This window comes from Actinia tenebrosa, unplaced genomic scaffold (assembly GCF_029948245.1).
Source record: "Actinia tenebrosa isolate PJP-AT-01 unplaced genomic scaffold, QUT_ActTen_1.0 PGA_scaffold2__45_contigs__length_23673736, whole genome shotgun sequence".
Taxonomy (NCBI): Eukaryota; Metazoa; Cnidaria; class Anthozoa; order Actiniaria; family Actiniidae; genus Actinia; species Actinia tenebrosa.
In genome coordinates, this window is record NW_028292579.1 from 8,041,560 (window position 1) to 8,069,222 (window position 27,663).

A 27,663-nucleotide genomic window follows, 5' to 3' on the forward strand; every position below is an offset into this window, starting at 1 on the left:
AGGCCATACTTCGTTGCCTTTAGGAATGGCATTTACTTTCATGGTTTCAATTTCCTCATCGGAAATTGTAACAAAACGATTGCCGGCAGATGCCATTTTGTTGCCGACTCAATATTCCGAGATTCAGAGGTGAATATCGTACAAAATTTGCCTCCAATTAACCAATGAGCGCGCGCGTTCTTAGGAAGTACACAAGTTGGTATACACCTAATTGAAAAAACGTTGTCGGGTTCAAAAAAAGGTTATATCATCAAAGCTAAGATCGAAGAGGAGCATGGGAGGACAAAATACCGCACCCAAACAGCTCTCGGAGAATGGCTTTGGCATGTTAATCTAGGTCGACCGACTTTGCTCTACTGTGCATTTTTACATATCTATATGCAAATATAATACACATTTCGGAGTACCCAAAATCCTTTTCGGTCTTAGCTTCGATGGTATGAACTTCTCGAACCCGACAACGTTTTTTCAATTAGGTGTATGCTAAATATACTTAAAACACTCATTAATAATTCATAAGCCTATGATCCCATTGCAGCCACCATACACGTCACGTGCATGAATCTTTATACCCGATAAAGTCCTCTTCATTAGTATTTAAGTGATTTTATATGTGACTTTATATAAAGACCACTCGAATACTATGAGGATGACTTCATCAGGGATGAAGTATACATCCAAGTTTAGATGTACGCCTCGTGTTTTTATACCTGATAAAACACTCCTACTCGTTTTTTAAACACTACTTATCATATGACCCGTATCTGCCCGGGCGCCCGCCCGTCTGATTTATCATTACTTTGAGACGTCACGAAATACTTTATCAATATTTTTGGAAGCTCAACCAACTAAATACTCTATGCATGTTGAAACCAGGTCCTCCACTCCCCCGGCCCCTTCCATGTATCTCAGTGTACCCTGCTAACAGGGTCTTTTTCTATGGAGTTTTCAAACCATTTCGCTCCATTATATAACTATGACATCTTGCTTAGTGTTAATGACGACCGTCTTAGCACTAGTGTCCATTACAAACCTACTGACTCTCATTCTTATTTACTCTACTCGTCTTCTCATCCTAAGCACACTCTTAACGCTATTCCGTTCTCGCAATTTCTTCGTCTTCGTCGTTTGTGTAGTGATGATCTTGATTTTTCTGTTAAATGTTCTGAGATGCGTTCCTTCTTTCTTAAGCGTAATTATCCTGCTCATGTTATTGATCGCGCCATTCGTAAAGTTTCTACTATTGATCGTACCACCGCTCTCACTCCTCATACTCGTCCCTCTAATGATCGCATTCCTTTCACTCTTACGTATCATCCTATTAACATTTCCATTAAACCCATTGTTAACCGCAACTTTTCTCTGCTTGACTCTGATACTCGCACTTCTGCTATTTTCAACAACCGCCCTCTCTTTTCCTATAAACGTGATCGTAATCTTCGTTCTTTCTTGGTCAAGGGAGTTCTTCCCTCTAACAAAGAACCTGGTACTTTTCGCTGTTCTCGTAAACGTTGTTATGCTTGTCCTCACATAGCCTCTCACACTTCTGTTGTCGGTCCTAAATCAACTGTTAAAATCACTGACCATTTTGTTTGTACCACTTCTAATGTTGTATACTGTATTAAATGTACCCGCTGTAATCTTTTGTATGTGGGCGAGACTGGCCGCCGTCTTGGTGATCGCATTTGCAATCATCTTTATGATATTCGCAATAACGATCCCACCAAACCAGTTTCCCGCCATTTTAATCTAGCTAACCATTCTCTTTCTGACTTCATTGTTTTCGGTCTTTCTTTGCTTAAAGGCAACAATGATTGTCGCAAGACCAAAGAAATGCGGCTTATTCACCTATTGGGCACTCTTAGTCCCAAAGGGATTAATGAACGCTTTATTTTCAACTAACCTTTTCTTTTGTCTTTTGATTGTTTGTTTCTGTTTCCTTGCCAACCTTGCTCTCATTGGTTTCTTTTGTCTTATTCTATCATATATACACTCCTTTCTACAACTTCTTTCTCTTTTACTCCGACGAAGGACTAACGTCCGAAACGTCAGTAAGTTTTTTCATCTTTTCACGGTGTATAATTTACTTTTTCATCATTACTATAACTATGGTTGGTAGTTTTCATTGTCAATGCGCCATATTTTGATGCAAATTCAGTTTTGAAATTCAATGTAGGCTGAAAAACGCGTCACGCAGCAACAGTGACCCGTTTCCAAAACAAAATCAGAAAGTACTCGGCTTACAAATATATACGAAAGTCCTACGGCTTCCTTGAGCCAAGACAGCACCGGAAAGAATGGATTTTAAATTTCCATTTAATATAGAAAAGTTAGATGAAAAGCAAGTGGAAGAGCTCGCTAAAAATGCCGCTCAATATGCTTTAGCGAATGGTATCCTTCTGTCCTCGCCAGCTGGGCTAACAGTTCATGTTCCATTTATGCTCTTTCCATCTCCATTTCCGAGAAAACTCTTTCATCAGGCTAAAGAAGTACAAGAAGATTTCAATCTTCTACTTCATAAAGTCAGCCAGGAACACGACTTCTTGAAAGAATCTCTACAAGGGTGAGTACTATACAAAACTTAAACCGTTGACTTTAGCCTTAATAACTACAAAGTGCAAGGGCATTTTGCGATTTATTTTAAATTCGCTCGTCCAACTGAAATACTCGGATATTTCTGAATTTAGTTTATGCAGTAGCTCAAACATTTGGGCTTTTAATTTTTAATTGAAGTATTATTCTTGAGTCGCATTCGCCATAACGTTTCCTTTAACAGACTAGGCCTATTTATTGATCTATTCAAATGTAGTTGTACCGTGACGAGAGTGAACTGAAACCGAAAGTGTTCCTAGTTTAGTCGAAAGCTCTACAACGACTACATATTTAAATGAAAAAGGGCTATACATATCTATTGAATAAAAAATGTTGTCCCTAAACCTGTAAATCAAGCAAATCAAGCCAAATAACTTAAGGCAGGCAGAGTCTCTCAAAGAATTTCATATTATGCACAGTAAAGCACTGCATTCATGGAAAGCAGGTTTTTTATTTTATTAGGTTAGATTAAACTTAAAGTAGGTTAGTTGATTATTTTAAACATTTTGTAAATCCTGATGATCATACCGTGGTAAAATAAAGTTTTATCTATCTATCTTATCTATCTATTTATCTATCTATCTATATTAAGGGCATTTACAAAGCCTGTGCACATTGGACGAGAATAAGTTAACATTAGAGAATGACTAAGCCAATATTAGATATACAGTCGATCCCAAAAACGTTGTCCAAGTGAAAAGAGGTTTATAGGACAATAATTGTCACGTGTGCCATTAAATATTCAGTTTTACGTGCGTGGATTTTTTTCAGAATTAGCATACTGATGCAAAAGTAAATTACAGTATTGAAAACTGAATCTGAAAGATGCCGCGGGCTTTCTCGGATGATTTAAGGTGGAGAATGGTATACCAACATTTGTTTTATGCAAAAACATACCAGGAGATAGCCGCTAATCTGTTTGTAAGTCCTAAAACGGTCAAACGGACGTCTACACTAGTGGAGACATTAATCCTTGGCCCGTCGGTCGACCTCTTCAAACAGGAACACTTTTTCCGCATGAAGAGTATATCGTCATGGAGTGTCTTCTAGAACATCCTGAAATGCAATTGAATGAAATAGCGTATAGTATATACGTAAATAGGTAAATAGGTAAATAGGTATGGTACGTGCAGATTGGTTTGCTCATTACTCATTACTCAGTCTTGCAGAACGTTCTCTAAGTCTGGTAAGGCTTTCACTAGCTCAGAACGTAGCTCTGAAACGGTCTCTAACACTGGAAAATTGGGTAAACTTCTTACAACGTAGCTAGACTTCTTCTTGGAGTCCAAAACCCGAACTTCTAAAGTCGAAAGAACTTGTTTTGAATCACCCGCCGTCGACATTTTCTGCCACGCATGTGATGCAGCACGTTCAGATTCCTATTTCCACACGCGCGTAAAACTGAATATTTAATGAGACACGTTACAACAGTTACAACAGTTTAACAGTTACAACAGTTTTTTATTTCCACAAAAATATATATATACATATACATAAATTGAATAAGTTACAAATATTGTGGGGGGTGCAAGAGAACAACCTTAGAGGTTAAACAAGCTCTTACACCCTTAAGACGAAAATGAGTAATATTTACATATATCTAAGATGGGAAGAATCATATATAGTACAGTAGTTTTCGTAGTTGAACAACTAGAAATTTCATAAAACAAAATAAATGTACAGGAAAAAAAAAAAAAAAAAAAAAAAAGAAAGGAAGAAAAAATCAGAAAAAAATCAGTAGTTTGATATAAGAGGTCATTATAACGTTACGGACTCTTGATTATTATGCAAAGGCAAATAGGAAAAATGATGATTTAAAAATGTAATTAGCGAAAACAAAAACAATCAAGTAATTAAATGTTCTTAAACAATCATTCATCTGAGTTAAGCAAATACTTTTTGTAATTCTTTTTGAAGGCTTTGAGTGAACAACTATTTTTAATCTCAATGGGTATATCATTCCAAACTTTAACAGCCGCGAATTTTGTACCAAATTTTCCGTAATTAAGATTTTGTCTAGGTAAAAACATACTTTTGTTCGATTTGGAGCGAGTATTATAATTGTGAATTTGTGATAAGTCAGTGAAATAGTTAGAAAAAATTTCTGGCAAGTAATTGTTAGTGTGTCTGAAGACCAGTATGCCCAATTGAAGATTAACAATTTCATAAACATTTAACATGTCCAGCTTCCGAAATAACGGTCTACTAGAGGCCCTTCTGTCGGCAAACGTGATGACGCGGAGAGCGCGTTTTTGAAGGACATGAATACGCTTAAGTTTTGATTTGTAAATGCTACCCCAAGTTGATGTAGCATAGGAAACGTAAGAATAAATTAGGTTGTAATATAAGTTTTTGAGTATATCAAGGTTAAGAAAATGTCTAACTCTATATAAAATACCGATTGATTTGGCGATTTTACGTGAAATAAAATCGATATGTGAATCCCATGAGAGGTTTTGGTCAATTATGACGCCAAGGAATTTCGTACTAGAAACTCTGTTTATTGCTTTATCCATTATTTTTAATATCGGTGTTTGTTCTAAGCCTTTAAGTTTTTGTATGGATCCAAACAGAATAAAATTGGTTTTAGAAATATTAACTGTTAATTTATTTGCCAGTAACCAATCCTCAAGTGAATCTAGCTCGTTTTTAAAGACTTTTAAAGTGGTTGTCATACTTTTGTGATTATAAAATAAATTCATATCATCTGCGTACAAGATTAGGTGTATCAATTTCGATGCGTATTGTGCATCATTTACGAAAACTAGAAAAAGAATCGGTCCAAGCATGGAGCCTTGTGGGACGCCATGAGTGATCCTTAATAGATCAGAATCAATGCCATCAATCGAGACATATTGCCTCCTATTCTTTAAATAACTTTCGAACCATGCTTTTGTGCCGTTGTTAATACCATAATAGGACAATTTGCGCAACAATAAGTCATGATCTATTGAGTCGAAGGCTTTAGACAAATCTAGAAAAATACCAATTGAGAAATCACCATTGTCTATTGATTCTATTATCCTATTGACAAAGTCTAGTATAGCGTAAGTGGTGTTTCTTTTCTTCCTAAAACCAAATTGATAGTCAAATAAGAGATTATTGGCTTCTAGATGTTCTGTTAATGATTCACATATTATTTTTTCGAATACTTTTGAGAAAATGGGAAGGAGAGAAATAGGTCTGTAGTTAGATACAATAGACTTGTCACCTCCTTTAAAGATAGGAATTATCTTGGCTATTTTCATCATATCCGGGAAAAACTAGTCATTATCGAAGTATTGAAAATGTGACTTAATGGTCGATGAATCAATTCGGCTATCATAGTCAAGTATTTTATTTTAATGCCATCGTGACCGGCAGACTTCGAGCAGTCGAGACTGTATAATTGGTCTAGGACTTTCAATGGTGTTACGTGTTGAAAAGTAAGCTCCGGCATAGGTGATGCTTCCTTCATCCAATTGTTATAACTTAGTTTACTGGGAGGGAGTTTCTTGGCTAAAGAGGGCCCTACATTGGTGAAAAATCTGTTGAAAATATTAACAATATCAGGTTTACTGTCAAAGTATTTTTCATTGTAAACGATGCTAGAAGGGTATTTTGTTTGTTTTCTTCTTTTATTCATTATTTCGTTGATAATCTCCCAAGTAGCTTTTAAGTTTCCATGAGCTTTAATTATTAATTTATTGTAATATTCCTTTTTGGTAAACCTGATCAGAAGATTCAGTGTGTTACGGTAATTTCGAAAGGCCTCGCGATTGTTCTCAGTAGGGTTTCGAAGTTTTGCTCGGTATAGTTTATTTTTTCTCTTTATGGATTTTAATATACCTGGTGTAATCCAGGGGTTATTCCTAGTTGAGGGTTTAATTGAGAATGTTTTTATAGGGAAGTGTTTGTCATATATTTCCATTAGTGTATTTATCATGAAATTATACTGTTCGTTGGGGTTGTTCGAATTGTAGATGACTGACCAATCAACCCTAGATATTTCCTCTCTAAATTTATCTGCACTACGAGCGGAGAAGATACGCTTAGAGTAATTTTCCGGACGTTGTTTATGCTCTTTTTCGTATTGAATAATGAATATTGGTAGATGGTCAGAAATATCAGTGTATAATATGCCAGTGACATTATTGACGGATTGATCAAATGCATTGGTATAAATGTTATCAATCAATGTTGCAGAATCACAAGTAATTCGTGTAGGTTTTGTTATGACCGGAAAAAAAGAATAGGAGAGCAACGTATCGACAAAGGCATTAGTTTCCGCGTTAGAATCACTTTTTAAAAGGTCAATATTGAAATCTCCAGCTATGTAACAATTTTTCGTATTATGTAGTTTTTCTATAAGTTCAGTAAAAACGTCTGAGTAGCTATCAATATTAATTTTTGGAGGTTTATATGTGACACCCACTAATTTGCTTTCCTTGTTCTTTTCCACTTCGACAAACAGAAATTGGATATCGTTACTATTATACTTTAAGTCATTGCGAATCTTAAAATTATAATTATTTCTGACATAAAGAGCAACTCCTCCGCCACCATCTTCGTTTGGCCGAGTTAAGACTATTGGGCCTTGGTAGTCCGCTATTGCAAAGGAAGGTAGATCATCTTTATCTTTAAGCCATGTCTCGGTCAAAGCAATTGCGTCAAAGTGACGCTTTTTAAAAAGCGGTAAGATAACAAACCAGATTGTCGAAATTCTTTCGTAAACTTCTTATGTTAAAATGAATGAGTGAAAAACCAATTGGTTTGTCTAAAAGATTTTCGAAACTATCTTCGACATAGTATCGACAATTGCTTAACATATCATTGACATTTGTAAACACGTTTTCGTCCGGGTCACAGAAGTTATCTACAAAATTTGCTTTGGACCTGGCGAATGTGTTTTGAAAAGGTTGGAATGAAAGCCCATTGAGCCGATCAAAGTTGTGAAACGGGCTCCAGCCGTATTGTAATTCAAGCAAGGCTGAATGGAACTCGTCGTCATCTAATGATGCAAACGGCAAGGCGTCACTTATGCAATGAGAGCATATGTGTGATTTTGATAAATGAGATAGGTCGTTAACATCGGTACAATCAGGTGCCTTGTTAAGACACTTCAGGTGACAACGTTTAGAGCAAACTGAACAATTAACTGTTCTAGAATTTGAATTTAGGCGTTTTAGGCATACTGTGCATACATTATTTTTTTGTTTACGCATAAAAATTCAGGAATGAATATATTGAAGAAAAGTTAGATATATAACTATATAATATTCACTTATCTTTACAAAAGTAATGTTCAGTTTGTTGAGACATGTCGGTACATCAGGCAAATCGTGCAAATTTCAGGTTTGATCTTGGGATGATTTCGGTGAATTTGATCCTGCGTTGATCCTGCTTCCATTTTGTATTGCGTCTCTGTAAGATCCAAAGCTTGCAGTAGCGCCAAGAGAGCCAAAAGGTTGCTCTGAATTAAAGGCCATTGGTCTTGGTTTTATGACCAATCGATCCATACTGAAATATACGATCTTCCCTTCTTTGCGTGCTTGTTGCAGCTTCTCCTGTTGATCCTGTCTTCTTTTGACAACTCTCGAGGAAAGATCTTCGTTGATGTAAATACCTGTTCCTTTAAGTTTCTTGCTAGATTGAAGAACAGCTTCTTTATCTTTGTATCGGAGGAACTTAGCGACGATTTGTCTTGGCTTCTCGCTGCGTCTACCGGTTCTATGAGCTCTTTCTATTTTAAAGCCGTCTTCGGGATAGATCTGCAGCTTCTCATTCAAGAGATCTTTAACCTTCTGTTCCGTTGTTGCCCAGCTTTCGTTTTTGTCCTCTTTCAACCCACTGATCCTCACGTTGCTTCGCCTGCTCTGATTTTCAAGATAATCTATCTTGTTGTCAAAATCGTTGATACTGCCCTTTAAAGAATCAATCTCCAAGCCTAAGGCGTCAATTCTGTTAAGTTTGCTCTTCGTCACGTCGATGTCTTTCTGTGAGAATTGCAAACTATCCTTGATTCCTTGTATTTCGCGGTTTAAATTATCATGTCGGCTGTTGAAATTATCAATTAGGAGGTTCACAAAAGATTTAAAGCTGTTTTCCTGTACTTTAAGAAGTTCTTTAACTATATTAATACTTATTTGATCGGAGCTCAAGTTATCGACGTCCGCCATCTTACATGTCACATTCTATACAACATTAAATAGTGACATTTATTGTCCTATAAACCTCTTTTCACTTGGACGACGTTTTTGGGATCGACTGTATGTGTATTACTATTTGGACGTGCAAATGTAGGAGTCACTTTCAATATCTAATAAAGCTTAAGTTCGTGACATTGACCGGTGCGTTTCCGCGAATTCAGAACGAGAAAATCCATGTCACTAAAGTTGAGGTGACTGTTTTCTACTGCAGTGTTTTCTCTCATTATTTATTATTACTTAAGTAGTTGGGAATCGATAATAATAATAATAATAATAATAATAATAATAATAATAATAATGAAAACTTTATGTTCAACATTTTTACAGCAATTGTAAATCTCTCTACTTAAAGGCGATTTACAATTGCCCTATTCCACTATGACGTCACATCAAAACAATCTATTGTTTAAACGCAAAGGATCATGGTCGTCGGAGGGGGTCAAATCAACGCAAATTCACCGAAAATTGTTCTAAAACCCGTATCAATCCATGAAGAGAAGTAGAATAGCCAGCAAACTCTCAGAATATTTTTTAGTACATATTAACACATATTATATCTGAAAACCAGGCCATTTTAGATTAAACTGTTTCGCTAGGAGCAAATTTTGTTGAATTTTCCATTACATTTGGTGATTCTATCCCCCACATAAACAAGCATTGACGTCATAGTGAAATAGGGCAATTGACTACTCGAATATGACTTTACGAACACTTGAGAATTAACAAAACTAAAACTTTATCAATTCAGGATTATCCCATGCTTTGTTACGACAACAAAAAATGTAATAAGTGGATCTGATGATGATTTTCGTTACGCTCCTAAATATATAATTCTGCTGCTTTTTCTCTAAACCTAATTCGCTCATCATTTCTACAAATTCTGATGATTTTTTGGAGGAGACACCAAGGGTGCTTAATAATAATAAAAATGATGATAATAATAATAATAATATTAATAGAAATAATTCATTAAATGCAATTCAAGATTACGGATAAAGCGCGTAGAATATTTAAAAAACATGACGTTTCGGCTATAACTATGATAGCTTTCATCAGAATGATAAGGAAAATGTGTGAAGCGCGTAATTATCCCCATGATCCTTTTACGGTCTAAGCGCGTAGGGATGAAGCCGATCAAACGACAACGTTTAGTCAAAGGACTGTATGCAAACAAAGCGTGGGAAGACGCAAAGAAGAGATGAATGAGTGGCATGTCTACTGTTTTCTGGTGGGGTTGTCATGGCAAAGGCGGCCAGAGTCACTAGTGTTCTTGATAAGTCTGGTCCGTTTTTGTTTTTGTTTTTGTTTTTTTTAATTATTTTTTATCCGTAATCTTACATTTAATTAATCATGTCTGAACGCAAAAGCCTCAAAGATGATGATAATAATAATAATAATAATAATAATAATAATAATAATAATAATATAATAATTAATGATAATAATAATAATAATTATTATTATTATTATTATTATATGGTGGTGATGATGATGATGATTATAATAATAGCTAATAATTTCAAGACCTCAAGGTAAACTTAAAGTGAACGTAAAATATAGTCAGTCATCAGTACACTTGCTTGATGTGGAGAGTGACAGCGGACTTTCTAAATTGACGAGGGGGGGATAAGAAACACTTTTTCAAAGTAAGGGATCAGGTTAATTAATCCGCTCTGTAATTCTAATAAAGCATGCGCGCTCCAATCCAATCACAAAGCGAGATTCATAACAAGTATTCTATAACTGATTTTTCTTTATAATGAAACTCAAACTAAGTCAAAATAATGTCATTCTCGTAAAGAAGTGGGAAGCTAAAGCTCCCCAATTATCCAGTCACAAAGCGAGATTCATAACAAGCATTTTATATAACTGATTTTTCTCTATAATGACAACTCAAACTAAGTCAAAATAATGTCGTTCTCGGTAAAAAGTGGGAAGCTAAAGCTCCAATCCAATCACAAAGCGAGATTCATAACAAGTATTTTATAACTGATTTCTCTCTATAATGAAACTCAAACTAAGTCAAAATACTGTCATTTTCGTAAAAAAGTGGGAAGCTTAATTCCACCTTTCACAAGACCACCGGCTTCGACGTCCCAGATGGAGGGTTGAGAAGGGAACGACATTTTAGATGATTCTTTGACTTGGTGCGTTGAAGCAGATAAACAAAAAATAGAAAATATTGCCTCTGAAGTTGTGTCATATATAACTGGGCAACACTGATCTAACTGCACAAAGTTCAAAATATGTAACAAAGCAATAGTCAGGCGTACCATGGCAAAATTTGTTTTAGAAGATTATAGTACTTAATATACATTTCCGTCCAGAAATCTATTGAACAATCTCATACAGCGATATGGCAAGACCTATTGTTAAAATGGTTGTCATCACAATGGCAATGTTTACAATGTCCACCCAGAGACTTAAGAATAGACAAAAGAAATCATTCTCTCGGAAATAAGATTCCTTGCATTGCCTGAGGTGTATCCATATTCATGTGGCGGCATTTAGATCTAGTGTTTGTCTTTTTACAAATCTAGAATTGCATCTCGCATCTCTGTTAACAACATTCTGCTCCTGCAACAATCTTAGAGTAATTACTTTAGATCCCAAGTTACTGTTTGGAGACAAGTCGGAAACAGACCTCGACCAGAATTTTAGTTTCACAAAGCTTTTTTATTACTATTGTTATTATTATCATTATTATTATTATTTATCACCTTATTGACATATCGTTCTTGTACTCTTCATAATTTAGGACCATTGCTGCTGACGATTTTATCGCTCGGATCTTCAATATTTACGAACAGACAAAAATTGAAGGAATAGCTCAGGTTTGTATTCCGGTACTGCATGCAAGGCTTGACCTGAATGCCGTTCTTATATTTTCCATATATTAATATAGACGCATTTAAAAACAAAATTTTACAATAACTTACAAATTTCTCGCGCGCTGATTGGTTATTTTTTTATCAACGATAAGAGGACAGACAGATAAAGCTGACGTCAACGAGCGCGCGCTTTTTCCTTTGATTGTTTTGATCACTAAAAATTGTTATTCTAAAAATCTGTACGCCTCGTGGATTCAAACTACTTTGACAATGTGATGACGCAATTTCTCGTCAATAAGAGGACAGACACAAAAAAAACTGATGTATATTTGTTAAATAGACGCTTTAGTCCTTTGGCATTTACCCTCCTGATTATCAACTAAATTGAAAGCCTCTTGTGAGGTCACTGAGGATTAAATTATAAACCTCTTGCTTAGCAAGCAGCACACTAACTAACCAAGTCACACTTGCTCCTTAAAACAAGTGTGTGAGGTCACTGAGAATCAAACCATGAATCTCTTGCTTAGCAGGCAGCACCCTACTCAATCAAGCCACACTTACTCCCTAAAAACAAGTTTAGGAGGTCAATGAGGATTAAACTATGGACGACCTCTAATTGTCGCTGAGAAGGCAGCACACTAACCATCAAAGCCAAACTTACTCCTTGAAACTAGTATGTGAGATCACAGAGGTTCAAACCATGAACGTGTTTCTTAGCAGGCAGCTTACCAATAACCAAGCTTTACTTACTCTTTGAAATAAGTTTGTGAAGTCACTGAAGATCAAACCATTGACCTCTATGGTGCCTTTGCACCTATTATATAGAACACCTTTCGTTTCTCCCTTGTTCATTATGCTTGATATCCTTTATATTTTTGTAGCCAATATCTCTTGGTTTGGTTCGGTCAGACTACATGCTGGATGTTGACCAACAAGCTGATATAAACCAGAATAAGAATGATGAACAGATGAGTATCAAACAAGTTGAAATCAATACTATTGCAGCTGGAGCTTGTCACTTTGGATCTGAATTACCAGGACTTGGCAGGTAACTTCAACGACTTAAGCGCTATATTCCAATTAAACGTCAGTGAGTGAAAAAACGCGACAAAAAGGAGTTCTCCATGAAGACGGTCGTTCGGAAGTGTGATTTTGAATACCTTAAAATTTGGTCAATTTTTTTTTGGTCTGAGAAATTAGCCATTTTAAACATGGCGTTCGGATAAAGGTTGAGACACTCTTTCTTGTACATGAGTTTGAATTGAAGACAAACTGTTAGGGCAAGGGTTATTTCAGTGCAAGGGTTCTGTTGTCATTCATAATCGAACCGGCTCAAGCTAGCGTTCCTATCAAGGTTGTAAGATTTAATTCAGTTTTTTTTTTTCAAATTTGAAGTTTGCATTTTCTTTTGAATCGGCCGAAATCGATATACAAATCGAGGTTTGATTTAAAATTCAAAGGATACCCCAATGATTTCTGCAAACTTCTAAACAACTTTGAAAGCAAACTAAAAATTTCATTTTAATCTTTCAATCTTGATAGGAACGCATGGGCTGCTTTGAATGTAATTTAATCCCAGTATTCCATCATTATTTGCTAAACTACCTATACTGGCTATTCTAGTTATGTTCTTGGATTAATGGATAAAGATATTCCAGAGGGCTCACCGAAGGTAGGATCTGGTCTAATACTGCGCATTCCACTCTTTCTTATTTAGTTTTAGTAAATAATTTATTACTGGGCTACCTGTAAGTCTCAAAATGCGTTGCTTGTCTCGGCCGTCGGTGTCTCGAAATGGGAACGCTGTAAAACAACTATCCCAGCGGTCCTTACTTTTTTTAATATACGTGTTTCTTTGATGACAGCTGCCAAGCAATTCCGCATTAATTGGAATAGCGGAAGGGATTGCACAAGCTTGGGAAATGTATGGAAATAAAAGGTACTGAATGATTTGGTCAGTGTTTGATTAAAGTAGATAATGAAACACATTTTTACCTCGCTGTCTCGAAGAAGACCTTGAAGGATATCCAATAGTGGCCTATGCGTTCATGGGATATGCAGATGGCTGATTAGACAAAGGATGTCCAGGGGATCCCCAGGGGACAAGGAGATGGGAAAAAGCAGTGGTTAAGGGTAAGGGACACAAGAGGATAGACAAGGGATGTCCAGGAGATGTTCTGGGACAAGGGAATGGGAGAGACACAGTAGGTAATGGTAAGGGAGACAAGGGAATTGACAAGGGATGTCCAGGGGATCCCCAGGGGACAAGGAGATGGGGAAAAGCAGTGGTTAAGGGTAAGGGACACAAGAGGATAGACAAGGGATGTCCAGGAGATGTTCTGGGACAAGGGAATGGGAGAGACACAGTAGGTAATGGTAAGGGAGACAAGGGAATTGACAAGGGATGTCCAGGGGATCCCCAGGGACAAGGGGATGGGAGAAACATGGTAGTTAAGGGGATTTTGTACAAGGGGATAGACAAGGGATGTCCAGGGGATCCCCAGGGACAAGGAAGGCGGAGAGGCATAGTTTTTAAAGTTTGTTATTCTAAGGGCATAAGGCATGGGTATGAACTTTTGTTATAAACATATAATTATATATTTTTTCTTAAAGGGCCGTTATACTAATGGTAACAAATGATGTTGACTCGGCCATGTTTGACCAGAGACCTGTAGAATACTATCTTCACCGAAGGTAAGTATTACAATAGGAACCAGCTAGCCCTTTCACTGACAGGCCATTCAACCACTAATTAATAGGGTTTTCTCAAAAAAGCCACTTGCACTCTAATGCATATATATTATGATACTCTAATCCGTTTTCGTCTTACCAAAGACGTACCATAAGGTTCGCGTCCACAATAGGATTTTTATAGCAACCACACTACGAGAAGAATAAGCTGTCCGGAGAGCGCGTGAACTGACCAATCACGGTGCGTTTTGAATTTCAGTCGAGCGGCCCTCGTTCTAAGTCCTCTTTCAAAAAAAATACACGCGGTTCGACGAAGCTCGGAAGGGATTTTTGACGGATTTCACGGATTTATGATAGAAAATAGAGTTTACAGCACATTTGAATATCTCTTATGTTATCTACTTAACAAATCGCACATAGATTTCCATTGTCTGTCCTCTTATTGATCATAGATGACGTCTTAAAATGTTCGAAACTAAAGTGGTTTCACTGTAAAGTTTTGAACATTTTAAGACGTCATCTATGATCAATAAGAGGACAGACAATGGAAATCTATGTGCGATCTGTTTTTTACAACAAACTGCGAAATGTTTACAAAATAAAATAAGCGAAAAATTTTTCAAAAATTTGTCATTCAAGGAAAGCAAGGCGATAGACCAAACAGATCCGATTATTGTGAGCTTTTGAATATTTTCGCTAAGATAGTTAGTTTTCATGATCATTAGAGGACAGAGTACAGAAGTAAAACGAAGGTTATTCGGTTATTTACTTTTGAAAACTTCAAAGGTTATTTTATAACTTACAAAAGTTTTTTCATAAAGCACGTCAACATTTCACAACCAAACTTCCTACGCTGTGATTGGCTAATTTTGACAGTTCTTTGACAGCCACTGTGAAAGAATGCTTGCTATTGGTCAAAACTTTTGACATTTACTTATAAATGGCTTTTTTAGCTAAGTCGAAAAGAGTTTGAGTCAGAACTCAAAGGTTCTAAAAAACGAAGCTTACTGGCCATGCACACGCTATTGGTGTACAATCGCGTAACAAATTTCTAACGCTATATTTTGCATATTTTCTCAACAACTACAAAACATTTGTTCATGAAATTTCACAGAAAAAATCTGCAGTTCATGTGCACCTTAAAAATAACTTGATTTTGCTTTAAAACAAAAGGTTAAGAATATAGAGAGATAAATAAAACAGGTATCACTATTTGTGAAAAAAAACGATTGAGGTAAATTTCGAATGAAATCTTTATTTTCTGTCATTATTAAAATTATTTTGTCGTGTCCAGGTGCACATGAAACTCCCTACAATTGTGGAAACTTTCAACAGCTTAGGGCTCAAACTTCCAGAGAAAAGTTGAAAAAACAAGCGTTAGAATCGTTTGAAAAATAGCAAGAAAATTCGCCCGCGTTAAAACATGCCTTTCTCCCCAATCAAGAATAAACTTTTCACGCATATCGTCCTTATCGTGCCTAAAAGTATCGCACCTATCATCCCAAAAGTTTCTGAATGTTCCGTACATATCGTACCAAATATTTTGAATATTTCGCCCCAATTGTGCATTAATTAAGACGTGCCTATCGTCCGTGAACGCGGGATGATAAACTGGTGTAATAAAAAAAAACATAAATGTAACGTATTACGCTTTTCAAAGTGTTTATTGTGGGATCTTAATCTGAAAACAGAAGCTAAGTATAGTGAAAGGTAAAGTATGCAGAATTAATTAAAGAAAGACAAAAAACGACAAGCTACATAAAACATACAAAAACGTTCACTTTTATTGCATTAATTACAGTTCGGGGAGTGAAATGTCAAATCTCTTATATGCAAACCTACAAATGATTGGATTAATTAATTGATTGTGAAGTTGATTGATCACAGAAGATAGTTTACAGTCAAACAAGCTCACGCGTTGACCCCTAGAGTCGATTAATGATTTGAATTTTCGAATTTTGATTTCATTATTTAGTTGAAATTTACAACGTCGAAAGCGAAGATATGAAAATTCCCATCAACTTTAAATTCAATATACGACATTTTGATTGGTTTATCAGTGCTAACACAGCCGGAAGACCAAGAAAACATGGCGGCCAGAAATAGTCTTGGCCGTGTTTATGTGCAGGGAAAGCCTTAACCTGATATTATTCGACAGGAAATTGTTCATCTCAGCAATAGCGGATTGTCCAATAAAGCAATTTCGTGACAACTGAAAATGTCTAGTTGTGGAGTCCAGAAAATACTTCAACATTATCGACGACATGGAACTGTGTCTCCATTTCGCTCAAGGCGGGAGCGCTCCCTACAAAATTTATCCTCCAAGTAATTGAGGCATGGAAATTACAAAACCTAGTGTGTATGCTTATGAAATAAGAGAGCGACTTCTGCTCGAAGGTATCTGTAATTTAGATGATTTACCTTCTTCATCACGAGTCGAATAATGAACTGAATTTTCATTTGAATATTGCAATATTCCATTATTCCGGTTCGTACGTAAAAAAGGAATAATTGACTAATGATTTCATTAATCGAATCTAGGGGTCAACGCGTGAGCTTGTTTGACTGTAAAACTTTGCAGTTTAATACAACGATACCATTGGGACTATAGGAACGGTATGCACGATAACTCGGCACAAAAGAGTGGGGGGAAAATGGCGCGATAGAGGCGGTAATTTTCGGCAACTTTGGGACAATAGTGAAAAAACATTGGGTTCATAGGGACGATGCGCACGATTTTTTTTGGAACTAAACGGGCGATAACTTTGGAACGATATGGATGAAACTCACGGTAGTTTTGAATGCAATTTACTCTTGAGATGACACTAATGTTACGCTACATTTTGGAGTAAGGTCGTGACAGAGATTCTTCGGTTTTTATTTTTTGCTTATTACACTGTTTTTATAAGAATCTTTTAGAGCAACAAATAATCTTTGACTGTCAAATATTTACGACGTCGAATCTCATTCGGATTTATTTAGCGGAGATAAAATTAGAAGCAAAATAAAACAATGTTGAAGCTTCAAATTTCGAATCTTTAAAACAATGTTGAAGCTTCAAATTTCGAATCTTTAGATTGTACACCAATAGCGTGCGCATGGCCTAATAAGTTCAGCTAAGAAAAGCAATGTCAATTTCGCTTGACAACATAGACATTCACGTTCTGGATAGAGCAGCCATTGAAGATCGACTCTGGAATGGAGTTAATGGCCATCTCAGACTGTACAACCTGTACAGAAGTGGAAGTAGACGAAACAGCCCTGGGATCTCGATCAAGCCTTCTACTCTCGCCCTCTGAATCGGTCAATGCACTGGAAATCACGTCCGAGCAGGTCTTTAGTTGCTGGACCGATGGTCTTCTGTTATAAGATAGAATACTCTGTTCATTGGTATGTCCAGAGATGCTCATTATGTGACGAGTCGGGATTCCAGCATTTGACCACATGGTGATAGCTGTTGCTCTGACGCTGTGGTTCGTGTAGACTTTTGACAAGCCGGCTCCGATAGAGATTGACTTCATCATATCACCCAACTTGTTGACACCTAGAGGCTTGTTTTCATACCACACTGGGTCCTCTGGTGTAAAGATTGGCACTGGTCTTTGAAAGAACGCTTGTTGTTTGGGGTTAAGTTTGGAAAGATAGTACTTCAGGCACCACAGCGAATCGCCAGTTTCACCTGTTGAATACAACCGTGTTTCGTTTTCATAACTCTGCTTGTCACAAAAGCCACCCTGATGGTTTTTGGTCTGCTCCTCGTGAGTCATGGTTGCATATTCCTTTCCTTCACCGTCAAGATCAAAAGTAAAGCTTTCTCGGCGGAGCTGTCTTTGGCCCTCACAACCACGGCGGCACCAATACAGGGTCACTATGAACCACACTCGCCGAAGGAGGCCGTAAGGATTCTCGTGGCTCAAAAAAGGATTTTTCTTGACTTTACTCACATCGGCTGGCTCAATGACTGGTTTGTGTTTGGTATTTTGTTTCTGTTCTCTTTTGTTGACCTTCAGCTTGCTCTCCAATATCTTGTTAGAGCTGTAAAATGCTGGGTTGTTAGTGAGCTTCATTGCTTTACCATTGACTGCAAAATGGCGTTCAACAGCATTCCTGAACCCAAGCAGCGAGGAGCGGCTATACTCTTCACCTTTCTTGTTTCTGGCCTCTGCATAAAACCTCCTCAGGATGTCATTTAGCTCGGCCTCTGTTAGATCCAACAAGGGCTTGCAAATTTTTCGCTCATGGCAGTATTCTGAAAATTGCATCAACAACTCGTAAGTAACTAAAAGTGAAAGTAAGATTATTTCTGTAGATTTCTTTCTCCTTTTCAATATTAGCTGGTTTTTAACGCATATTTTCTTGAAAAAAATGAGCTGACCTACCTTGCAACAGTTTTAATACCCATTTGGTGTTTCTTTTTGTGCCCTTCGCGTTAGCACTTGACACAAGCTCATTCAAGTCTTTTTCTTCGCAAGATGCAAAGCGAGATGAATTTTTCACGTCTTCCTCTATCTTTTCTGCCTCCAGAACTAAATATTCGTCGGCAAGACTATCAGCAAGATTAAATTCAAAGTTTGGTTCCTCTTCTGGTTCCATTGTCGACTTTTATTAGCAAAATAAATTCGCAAAATCACAGTCCTAACGATAAAATCCTACCGGCGAGTCTTCGGTGTTTTCAAAAACATTACGTCATCCATGTGTCCGTCCTCTTATTGATCATAGCTCTCAGCCAATCAGAATGTGTTATTTACGTGAGTTGTTGCAAAGGTGAATAAAAGACGATTGAATGGCTTTAGAGTAGCGTTTGATGATTCTGGCATTCCGACGAATGCGAGTAGGTTCACAGGAGTTTCGTGTTTTTATTCTTCTTTGCCTTGTCTTTGGCTCATAAGTAACTGAAACTTAGAGAAAAACCCGCTAAAAAAGTTGATGGCTGCCTCTAGGTCGTTCTTCCCATCGAGTAGAGTTGAAACAGCGATCTGTGCTGCTCGAACGAGTGTTATTTTGCTATTTTCTCGCTGAATGACTCAGCCAATGCACAAGAACCTTTTTAAGTACTTAATCTTGCTATTTGGAATATTTCTCGACACATAGCAAGTAAAATCAAATGTAAACAAACTCTATTTTTACGAGTGAAGAACCAAAACAATTCACGATCGTTAGAGTCATAATTATATTCGCATTTATTCATGTTTCTTTCACTTACAATCAACAGAAGTACTTGTGTATGAGTATATTAACTCAGATGAGGCTTTGGAGACACAAAGGCGTGAAAAATTTGCCACTATTCACTAACTAGGCAAATCTTCGAGATGGCGGACTCAAAATTCATGTGATGAACCGCGCGGTCTAAAAGTGAGAGACTGGTGAGAGGGCCGCTCCATTTCTACCAACAATCCTTTTCGCGCGTAGTCATTCGGACAGCTGGAAACGCAGATACGATCGGAAATTATGCAACATCGTCGTCTGCGTATGCGAAAAAAGCCTTTCGAAATCCTGCGTTTTTACTGTAGACCACTCTAATTAATGAATGTCGAAAGTCGGCATTTTTGTGGGCCAGCGTGCCCGACGTGTAATACCATAGATTTTTCTCTTTTAAGTGGAGAGCGTTTTCAAACTGCATTTTCAATAACATAGCTCAGCGATCTCGATGGTTCTAATGTGCACGCCACGCGAAAAAGGCGTCTAAAAGTACGACTTTTTCCAAACGAAAATACAGAAGTGCATTAGTGTGGAAAGGGCCTAAATTATGCACTTTGCTAGCAGGTCATTTCAATCTACTACGGTAGACGGATGTTTAAATGTCTAATAAAAATAATATACATATTTAGGCACTGCCTAAAAGCGGAGCTCTCGAATGTGAATGGAACTGAAAGGTAAAAATAAGACCGGGAAAAAAATCTTCAATTATTTCTTATTAGAGATGAAGATAATTTCTCCCATAATAAATAACCATGCAGTGAAATCGAATCGAAATGCCCTACATTGTTTTTGTTTTGTTTTTGTTTTTTGTTTTTTGTTTGTTTGTTGTTTTTTTTTGCGCGAGTATACTCTCCCACTTAGGAATTTTGTACACAACTCACCCCCACCCCCAGGGGCTAGTTTTGTTCTTAGAAGATTCTTCGACAAAGTTTTCCAAGGCCGACAGTTTTAGGCTTTGAATCTCTCTTACTTAAAAAACAACAACGAAAGATAGCTACAGATAATCCAATACAATATCAAGTTTAATGAAATTTACCTCGGATGTCTTTCATGGAAATCGAAAATCTGGAGATTTAGGACAAATCAAGACTGAAAAACACAGACTTGAAAACTGGCGGTTAAGGTGAGCAAAAAATAAGGTTTACTATTTAGGTCTTTTACAGTTTTCCAAAAACAAAGCTTACATTCATTTAAACTTGACAAGAACAACTGAGACAAAATAGAAAATAATGCAAAAGGCAATGCAAAATACAAAATGACTAATTTCTTTGTAAGTAAATTGGCGTTTGTAAATGTTTTTGAATATTTTTTAGCTTTTTAAAGTGAAAGTCTAGGTCTTTATACAATAACATCTCTCAAAAACACAAATTTAAGCTCATTTTTATAATCATACTTGCTCGAACAGCTTAATAAACAGTGGAATATTTGGTAAAAATTTATATTTCATTCAAAAATAAATAAATTATTGGTAGAAAGAGCTTATCTATAGAAATATAAAATGTTTTGAGAGAAAGTCTTTGATTTGTCGATTCGTTGAGAAAAGTGCTTGTCAATAATATACGATCGTTTGCTAAATAAAACACACCTGAATTCTTGAAGAATACTTCTTGATCCATCTTTGACTACATGAAAGTTTTTTTTAAATTGTTTTTGGTCTATAACTTGTCCTAGAGCGACTTTTTCTGTGCATTTGAGAGCCGCATTTGTGAGTAGTTTTGCTTTGACATCAAGCGGGATTCCTGTGTTGCGTACACGGACGGACGGACGGATGGACGTACGGATTGGACTGAAGTGACGTCTGCCAATCCATGAAAAATCAACTCGATGGTTTACCATTTTTTCTTTTTTTTTTTTTTTTTTTTTACTTAAAAGTATGGTGCTCCGCTAATAATAATGATAATAATAATAATTTGTTACACTTATATTGCTCAATTATCAATATGGGAAATTTTCAATTGCGCATTACAATACTTAATGAATCGTTAAACAAGCTAATAAGGATCAATTTAAAAAGTAGCAGCCCTAAGAACTTACAATTACAATATAAAAATGGAGAAAAAGAAAAAAATTTAAATGATATATGTTCATCTATAAAACATCGAACGAATTAAAAAGTAAGCTTTCTTAAAAAGACGGCTCTTAACAGTGGCGGATCTAGGGGTGCGTTTTGGGGGTTCCAACCCCCCCCCCCCCCCCCCCCCTATGAGAGCCATAGTGATTTATTATTATTATTATTATGTTCATGAGAACACCAACAGCATCGCGAGTTTTATTAAAACAGCGGTGCCGAACACATTTCGCTCGCTTTTTTTTTTTCTATACGCCGTGTGTGGGACCTGAAACAACCATGCTCGCCTGCAGCAAATAATCATTATCATAAGACCTACTTCCGTTTGGGAACCCTGTGCTACTTTCCCGCCAAACAAGTACCTCAATCAATGCTACAACCCCGCCCCCCCCCCCCCCCCTTTAAAAAAATCCTGGATCCGCCCCTGCTCTTAATCTCCTAATCCACTCCCCTATAGCAGTACATTTCAATCCTAGTAATCATCAACTGTATCAGACGCGTTGTGATTTGAGTCAATTGAAAGTCAGATCATTTGTATGTTATATGTTATTTTTTCATAGGAATCCAAGAATTAAGATGATCAAAAGATCCCTTCTAGAATTGCATGAAAGAGCCAAGCCTGATGATAACAAAAAGTTGATAATGTAAGCTGCAGGTCTACGATGAAATTAATAAGGGCTATGATACCAGATAGATTCCAGGGATATTAGATATAGGACATTACAAGTCTCTATTAATATATCGTGGCATTAATATGGGGTGGCGTAGTGGTTTAATGCACGTCTCTCACCGCTTTGGTCAGAGTTCGAACCCCGGCTCAGACTGGATTATTTGTGAGTTGAGTTTGTTTGATGTGTTGTTCTCTCCCTTGCCTTGAGGGTTTTCCCCGGGTACTGCGGTTTCTTCCCTCCGTAAAAATCAATAAGCGAGTTGAGTGTCGCATGCTGTAAATATAGAATATAGTGGTAGTGCGTGTGGAGCGAACCGCATGGAAGAGCCCAGTACGGGGAGTGATGTTTTGCAACAAAAAAAACTGTTCCTGAGGCTTATGGGTTCTCTTAATTTGAACGCATACACGCCCTCCCTTAAAGACGCTTCCAAAAGGCTCAAAGAAGAGACATTATAACATAACTGTTATGAATGTCGCGTTCTGATTGGTTTGGAGCGCTTGCTTTATGAGAGCACATTGCACGCGCGCACACTTTCAGTTGCGTCATTCCTATCTATTATTGTAATTTGTATTTTATAATAAAAAAATAAATAACTTGCTTGCTGTGCGGTCTGCAGTCATAAAGCACTTGGGGGTTGGCAGAACACTCAAGAAGTGTCCACTTCTCGCGTGTTCTACCAACCTCCGCGTGCTTTATAGCTGCACACAGCACGCGCGCGCGTTTTCTATTTCTTCATCAATGCCTGCGCGCGCTTTATCCAGTATTGCGACGCATATTTTCGCGCGCTATTTCTCTAAATAAAAGGACTTGTCAAAACGTTATTCTCTGAGCTCTGTGGCTTCAAGGAGTAACGGCCACTGACGATCTCTATCCAGTTATATCTAGCATCACTTAATAACCAAAACCTGTTTCATATTTTAGAGACGGTTGTGAAGTTGCAGTAGTATATTATCGTTCTGGTTATACACCAAACGATTACCCTACAGAAGACGTGAGTATTGAAAGCGAAAACTTGGATGATCAATTTTTCTCGTGTTTGTTACTGCAATTTTCGATATTCTGAGAACTTGGTAATTGCAAGTCGTCAGTCAAAAATAATCAGTCGATAGCTTTTATATTTTTGACTGGCGGCAGTGAAAACCAATTTCACAACAAGCCGTTGGAATGTCTAAGTTCGCAGAATATTGAAAAACACATTAACATTCAAAGTTCGACATCTTGAAAAGCTTATATTTAATTTCAGGTATGGGCTACAAGATTACTTGTCGAGAGATCACTTGCTATCAAATGTCCCACTGCTGCCTTGCATCTGTTGACAACCAAGAAAATGCAGCAAGTCCTGGCGAAGCCTGGAGTCCTTGAAAGGTACCTCCTATCATCAATAAATCCGCCCCTCCCCGCTCTGATCCCCTCCCATTTCATTTATTTCCACGCATTCCCAACATTTATTTATTCTTTTCCGCTAGGTTTATATCTGATGAAGGTTCTTTACAAAGAATTAGAAAAACATTTACGGGTCTCTACACACTAGATGAGGTGAGTAGATATAAAGTACGTTGATATAGAGAGCTTTCGTATGACTGTGAAACGCTCACAGCAAGAACACTGTAGTGACACGACAAGGGATACGCCAGACCAATCGCATTGCACGAGAATTTATTCTCCATCCAATTAAATACCCGAAACACGGCATGAACACTGCGCGGACATAATCACGCCAAGGTCACGGCAATGCCAGACCAATCACATTGGACAAGAAAAAATCCACCAATCAAAATTCTAGAAAACATCACGGTCGTGGCACGGCACGGACACGGCAACGACTTTTTTACGGTCATGCGAAAAGCCCCGGCCAGCGATTTTACAACTCTCTACCTTGAACTTAATGTACAGTTTAGTGGTGACCACTTTAACTTGAGCTTTCAAGCGTTTCACAGTAAAATGTATTTTTGAGTATTTATTCATTAGTCTTCTTATATGCAACCGTACCCTGTGAGCAGAGGTTGTTTTTTCTTTGCCTCCGATGTAAGGCTGAACGGCAGGCTGGTCGGGGAGAAAATTTCAACCAAGACCGATGGCAGAAAAAGACCTCTGCTAGCAGGGTATAGCATAAGGGATGACGTGTTTTGAAAGGAGAATATATTTTCGCCAAGTTAAAAAGGTCTAATCTTCATCGCTTTGCAAATTGTGTTACTTTGCCGCTCACCTTTCTTTAGTCGCTGCAAAGGATCATTCTTATCCTTGTCATAATTTATCTAGGGTATTGAGGGAGATCAGAATGTCGAGATGGCTCTACAAGACCCAAGAAAATACGTACTTAAACCACAGAGAGAAGGGGGAGGTAAGAAATGTTCATCATTGCCCGTTCTATAAGCCGCTCTACTCATGTGTCGAACGTAATTGATAAATTAATTAGGGGCAAAAAAGCGGTGTATGAAACAGCTGGCGCTCCAGTGTCGCATAATGCGGCAAGCCATGTCGAACCTCACGGGTTTGTCTTACCAAATTAAAACTACCGGGCCAAAATGGCATTAATAAAATTAAAAGGATTATTCATAGTGGATATAAATCCGATATCACACTATTTATTTGTCTTACGATTGTGGCAGTTAGGTGGACCTCGACGTTTCGACTGCTACTGCTAGTCTGCAGTCAGCCTGGCTCACTTAAGGATCGTACCGGGGCTGTGATTGGCTGTGTCTGGTTGGCGTGACGGAGTGCTTTGGAATGAACGGTATCGATGTTGTTGGGGTGGAGTCTAATTTCAATGACTTCTTTGACTCTGCGTGTGTACCAGTGGTTGTCTCTTTAGATGCACTTGACGTTCTTCCAATCTGTGTATACAATATCTATATACCTGCAACAAATTAATAAAGAAAAGAAAAGAAAAAGAGAAAAAGAAAAACTATAATAAAATATACTATAATAAAAATATATCTACTAATGTATAGCCATAAAATCTATTTAGTAAAAACTACTACTACTACTACTACTACTACTACTACTACTACTACTACTACTACTACTACTACTACTACTACTACTACTACTACTATTACTACTACTACTACTACTACTACTACTACTACTACTATTACTACTACTATTACTACTACTACTACTATAATAATAATAATAATAATAATAATAATAACTAGACCTTTAAATTAATGATTTCATATATAGTCACATTTTATATATTCCATATAAGATTTGATTTAGGATTTATCAATCCCATTTTATCACTAATTTTAGTGAACATTCTAAATATACTCAGAAGTTAGGATGATAGTTTTTAAGCTTCATAAGTTTTTTTTTTTTTTTTTTTTGAAATATTAGTAACTATAAATTTGAACACAACATATTATATTGTCATTTATTAACAATTATAATTAGAATTTAATTAGGGTTAATTTGGCCTTTAGGTTACGCTTAGCGCCCTATTGTGTCACTTGTATGGAGCATACAAAAGTTTTACACTGCTGTCATAATAATAATAATAATAATAATAATAATAATAATAATAATAATAATAATAATAATAATAATAAAGACTTTGTTTAAAGAGGATGTACACTTAATAGTGTTAATGCACTAACTTGTGGTCCTCTCTAACAAACTTGGTTGTGGTCCTCTGTGAATTTCGACGTTTGATCTTAGTCCAACCCCTGTAACCCCGGCCAAATGAAAATAGTTAAAACACAACTTTCACAATCTCTTTGTTCAGTAAATCTCGATGAAGAGTCAGGTGCATGCTGCAACACTCTACCTATTCCTTGTAAAAAAATTTATCTTTTTTATTTTTCAGGGAACAATTTTTATGGCGATGATATCAAGACTACTTTGAACAAGATGAAAAATGCACATGAGCGATCCCAGTACATCCTCATGGACAAAATACGACCTCCATCCTTCCAGAACTACATCATTCGCCCTGAACACGAAAAACCTGTATTGACTAATGTCGTCAGTGAATTGGGAGTATTTGGCGTACTAATAAGGTATACTATGATCTTAGGCAGGTCACGTGATCATTGTCTGCAATTTCCCTGCAATTATTACCTCTATGTTTCAAGCGAAGGCTTCCCCTTTTTTTGGTGAGCGAGGATTTATATTCACAGTTCTATTTATGCACTTTATTCATTAGTATTGGGGGCAAACTCCTTATAAACAAACAAGTTGGTCATTTACTTCGAACAAAAAGTGACAAGATTGAAGATGGTGGTGCTATGTCTGGAAGGGCAGGTTATGATAGTCCGTATCTTGTTTAATACGGGACTTTAATAGGGGACTGGCAACGTCAACAGGAAGCATAACAAAGTTCTCTTAGGAGTTTTGTTCGTTGAAGATTTTATTCAAAACACTTCAATGTCAGTAATCAACGCATCCGGAAGATAGACTTTGATGGCGCGAAAAGCCAAAGGGAAGTTACACTTCCGGTTGACGTCGCCTATGTACATTTTGCAAGTCTTAATTATGTCTGCCCTAAAAAAATTAGTTGGCTAGTATTTTAGGCTGTAAAACTTTTAATTTTTTTATCAACGATGATAGACACGTGGGATGTAGTTGCGTGTTAAGAGGGGTGGGGGTTGTGGGGGGGGGGGGTGGGGGTGGGGGGGAACAATCACCAGTCACTTTTTATCTGGAGGGGGATAAGCTAAAAATTGACAGTTAACAGAATGGAGAATTAATCGCTCAGCAACAACTTTTAGTAAGGGAAGGGGGGATCATATTAAGCACAGAGCAGGTCTAGCCTCTAATCGACAATGGTTAAGCCAATCAGCGCGCGATTTCCAAGTTATGGTAAAATCATGCATGATTTTCATTCAAACACTCTGCCATCAGTTTTTCGCATGACTTCTTCACACCCATAAGTAAAATACATACCTACAGAACACGATTAGCTTCAAAAGATTCTTTCTACATTTCCAAAATAAGAACTAATTATGGCGAATTTAATATCCGTTACGTCGGTGCCATTACTTGGAACAAGATCAAAGATGAATTAAAAAGAACTAAACGTTCAGGTTTTAAAAAACTAATAATAGATCAAATTTTAAAAACTTACTAGTTACTCTGATGCACTTTTTCTTTATTTTTTACTCCAATCCAATTACATTTGTTTTTGGATTTTCCTATTTCTATACTTATTCTTATAACAATTATCAAATAACAGTACCAAATGATTAATTTGCTACCTAACTTGATTAGCATTGCTGTTTTAAGTAGCAAGTGGTTCCTCAAATTTTTTATTACAATTTTCAAAATTGTAACAATTAATTTGCAAATCAGAGAGCACAAATAAGATTCTGCTATTCAATTATAGCTCTCGGGATTGTTGCATATTTAAAAAAACGATACTTTTTTATAGTCATTTGTCATCAATTAGTAAATAATAGATATGTACGAAAATTTATAAATAG

General features: G+C 36.9%; 2 protein-coding genes across 2 annotated transcripts; one reads left to right on the plus strand and one right to left on the minus strand.

Annotated features, from left to right (window-relative positions):
- The first annotated feature begins 1,963 nt into the window (after positions 1-1,963).
- LOC116301865 (glutathione synthetase-like) lies at positions 1,964-26,809 on the plus strand. The gene is made up of 13 exons (XM_089034227.1): positions 1,964-2,563; positions 11,539-11,614; positions 12,493-12,659; positions 13,235-13,283; positions 13,477-13,550; positions 14,225-14,305; positions 22,130-22,213; positions 23,162-23,231; positions 23,484-23,605; positions 23,707-23,776; positions 24,500-24,581; positions 26,049-26,241; positions 26,388-26,809. The coding sequence occupies exons 1-13, from the start codon at positions 2,298-2,300 to the stop codon at positions 26,509-26,511; spliced, it is 1,458 nt and encodes a 485-aa protein (XP_088890353.1). The 5' UTR covers positions 1,964-2,297; the 3' UTR covers positions 26,512-26,809.
- Positions 17,434-18,895, minus strand: LOC116301864 (uncharacterized). Its single transcript, XM_089033581.1, has 2 exons — positions 18,682-18,895; positions 17,434-18,551 (listed from the first exon to the last, which is right to left on the minus strand). The coding sequence occupies exons 1-2, from the start codon at positions 18,893-18,895 to the stop codon at positions 17,434-17,436; spliced, it is 1,332 nt and encodes a 443-aa protein (XP_088889707.1).
- Positions 26,810-27,663: the final 854 nt, after the last annotated feature.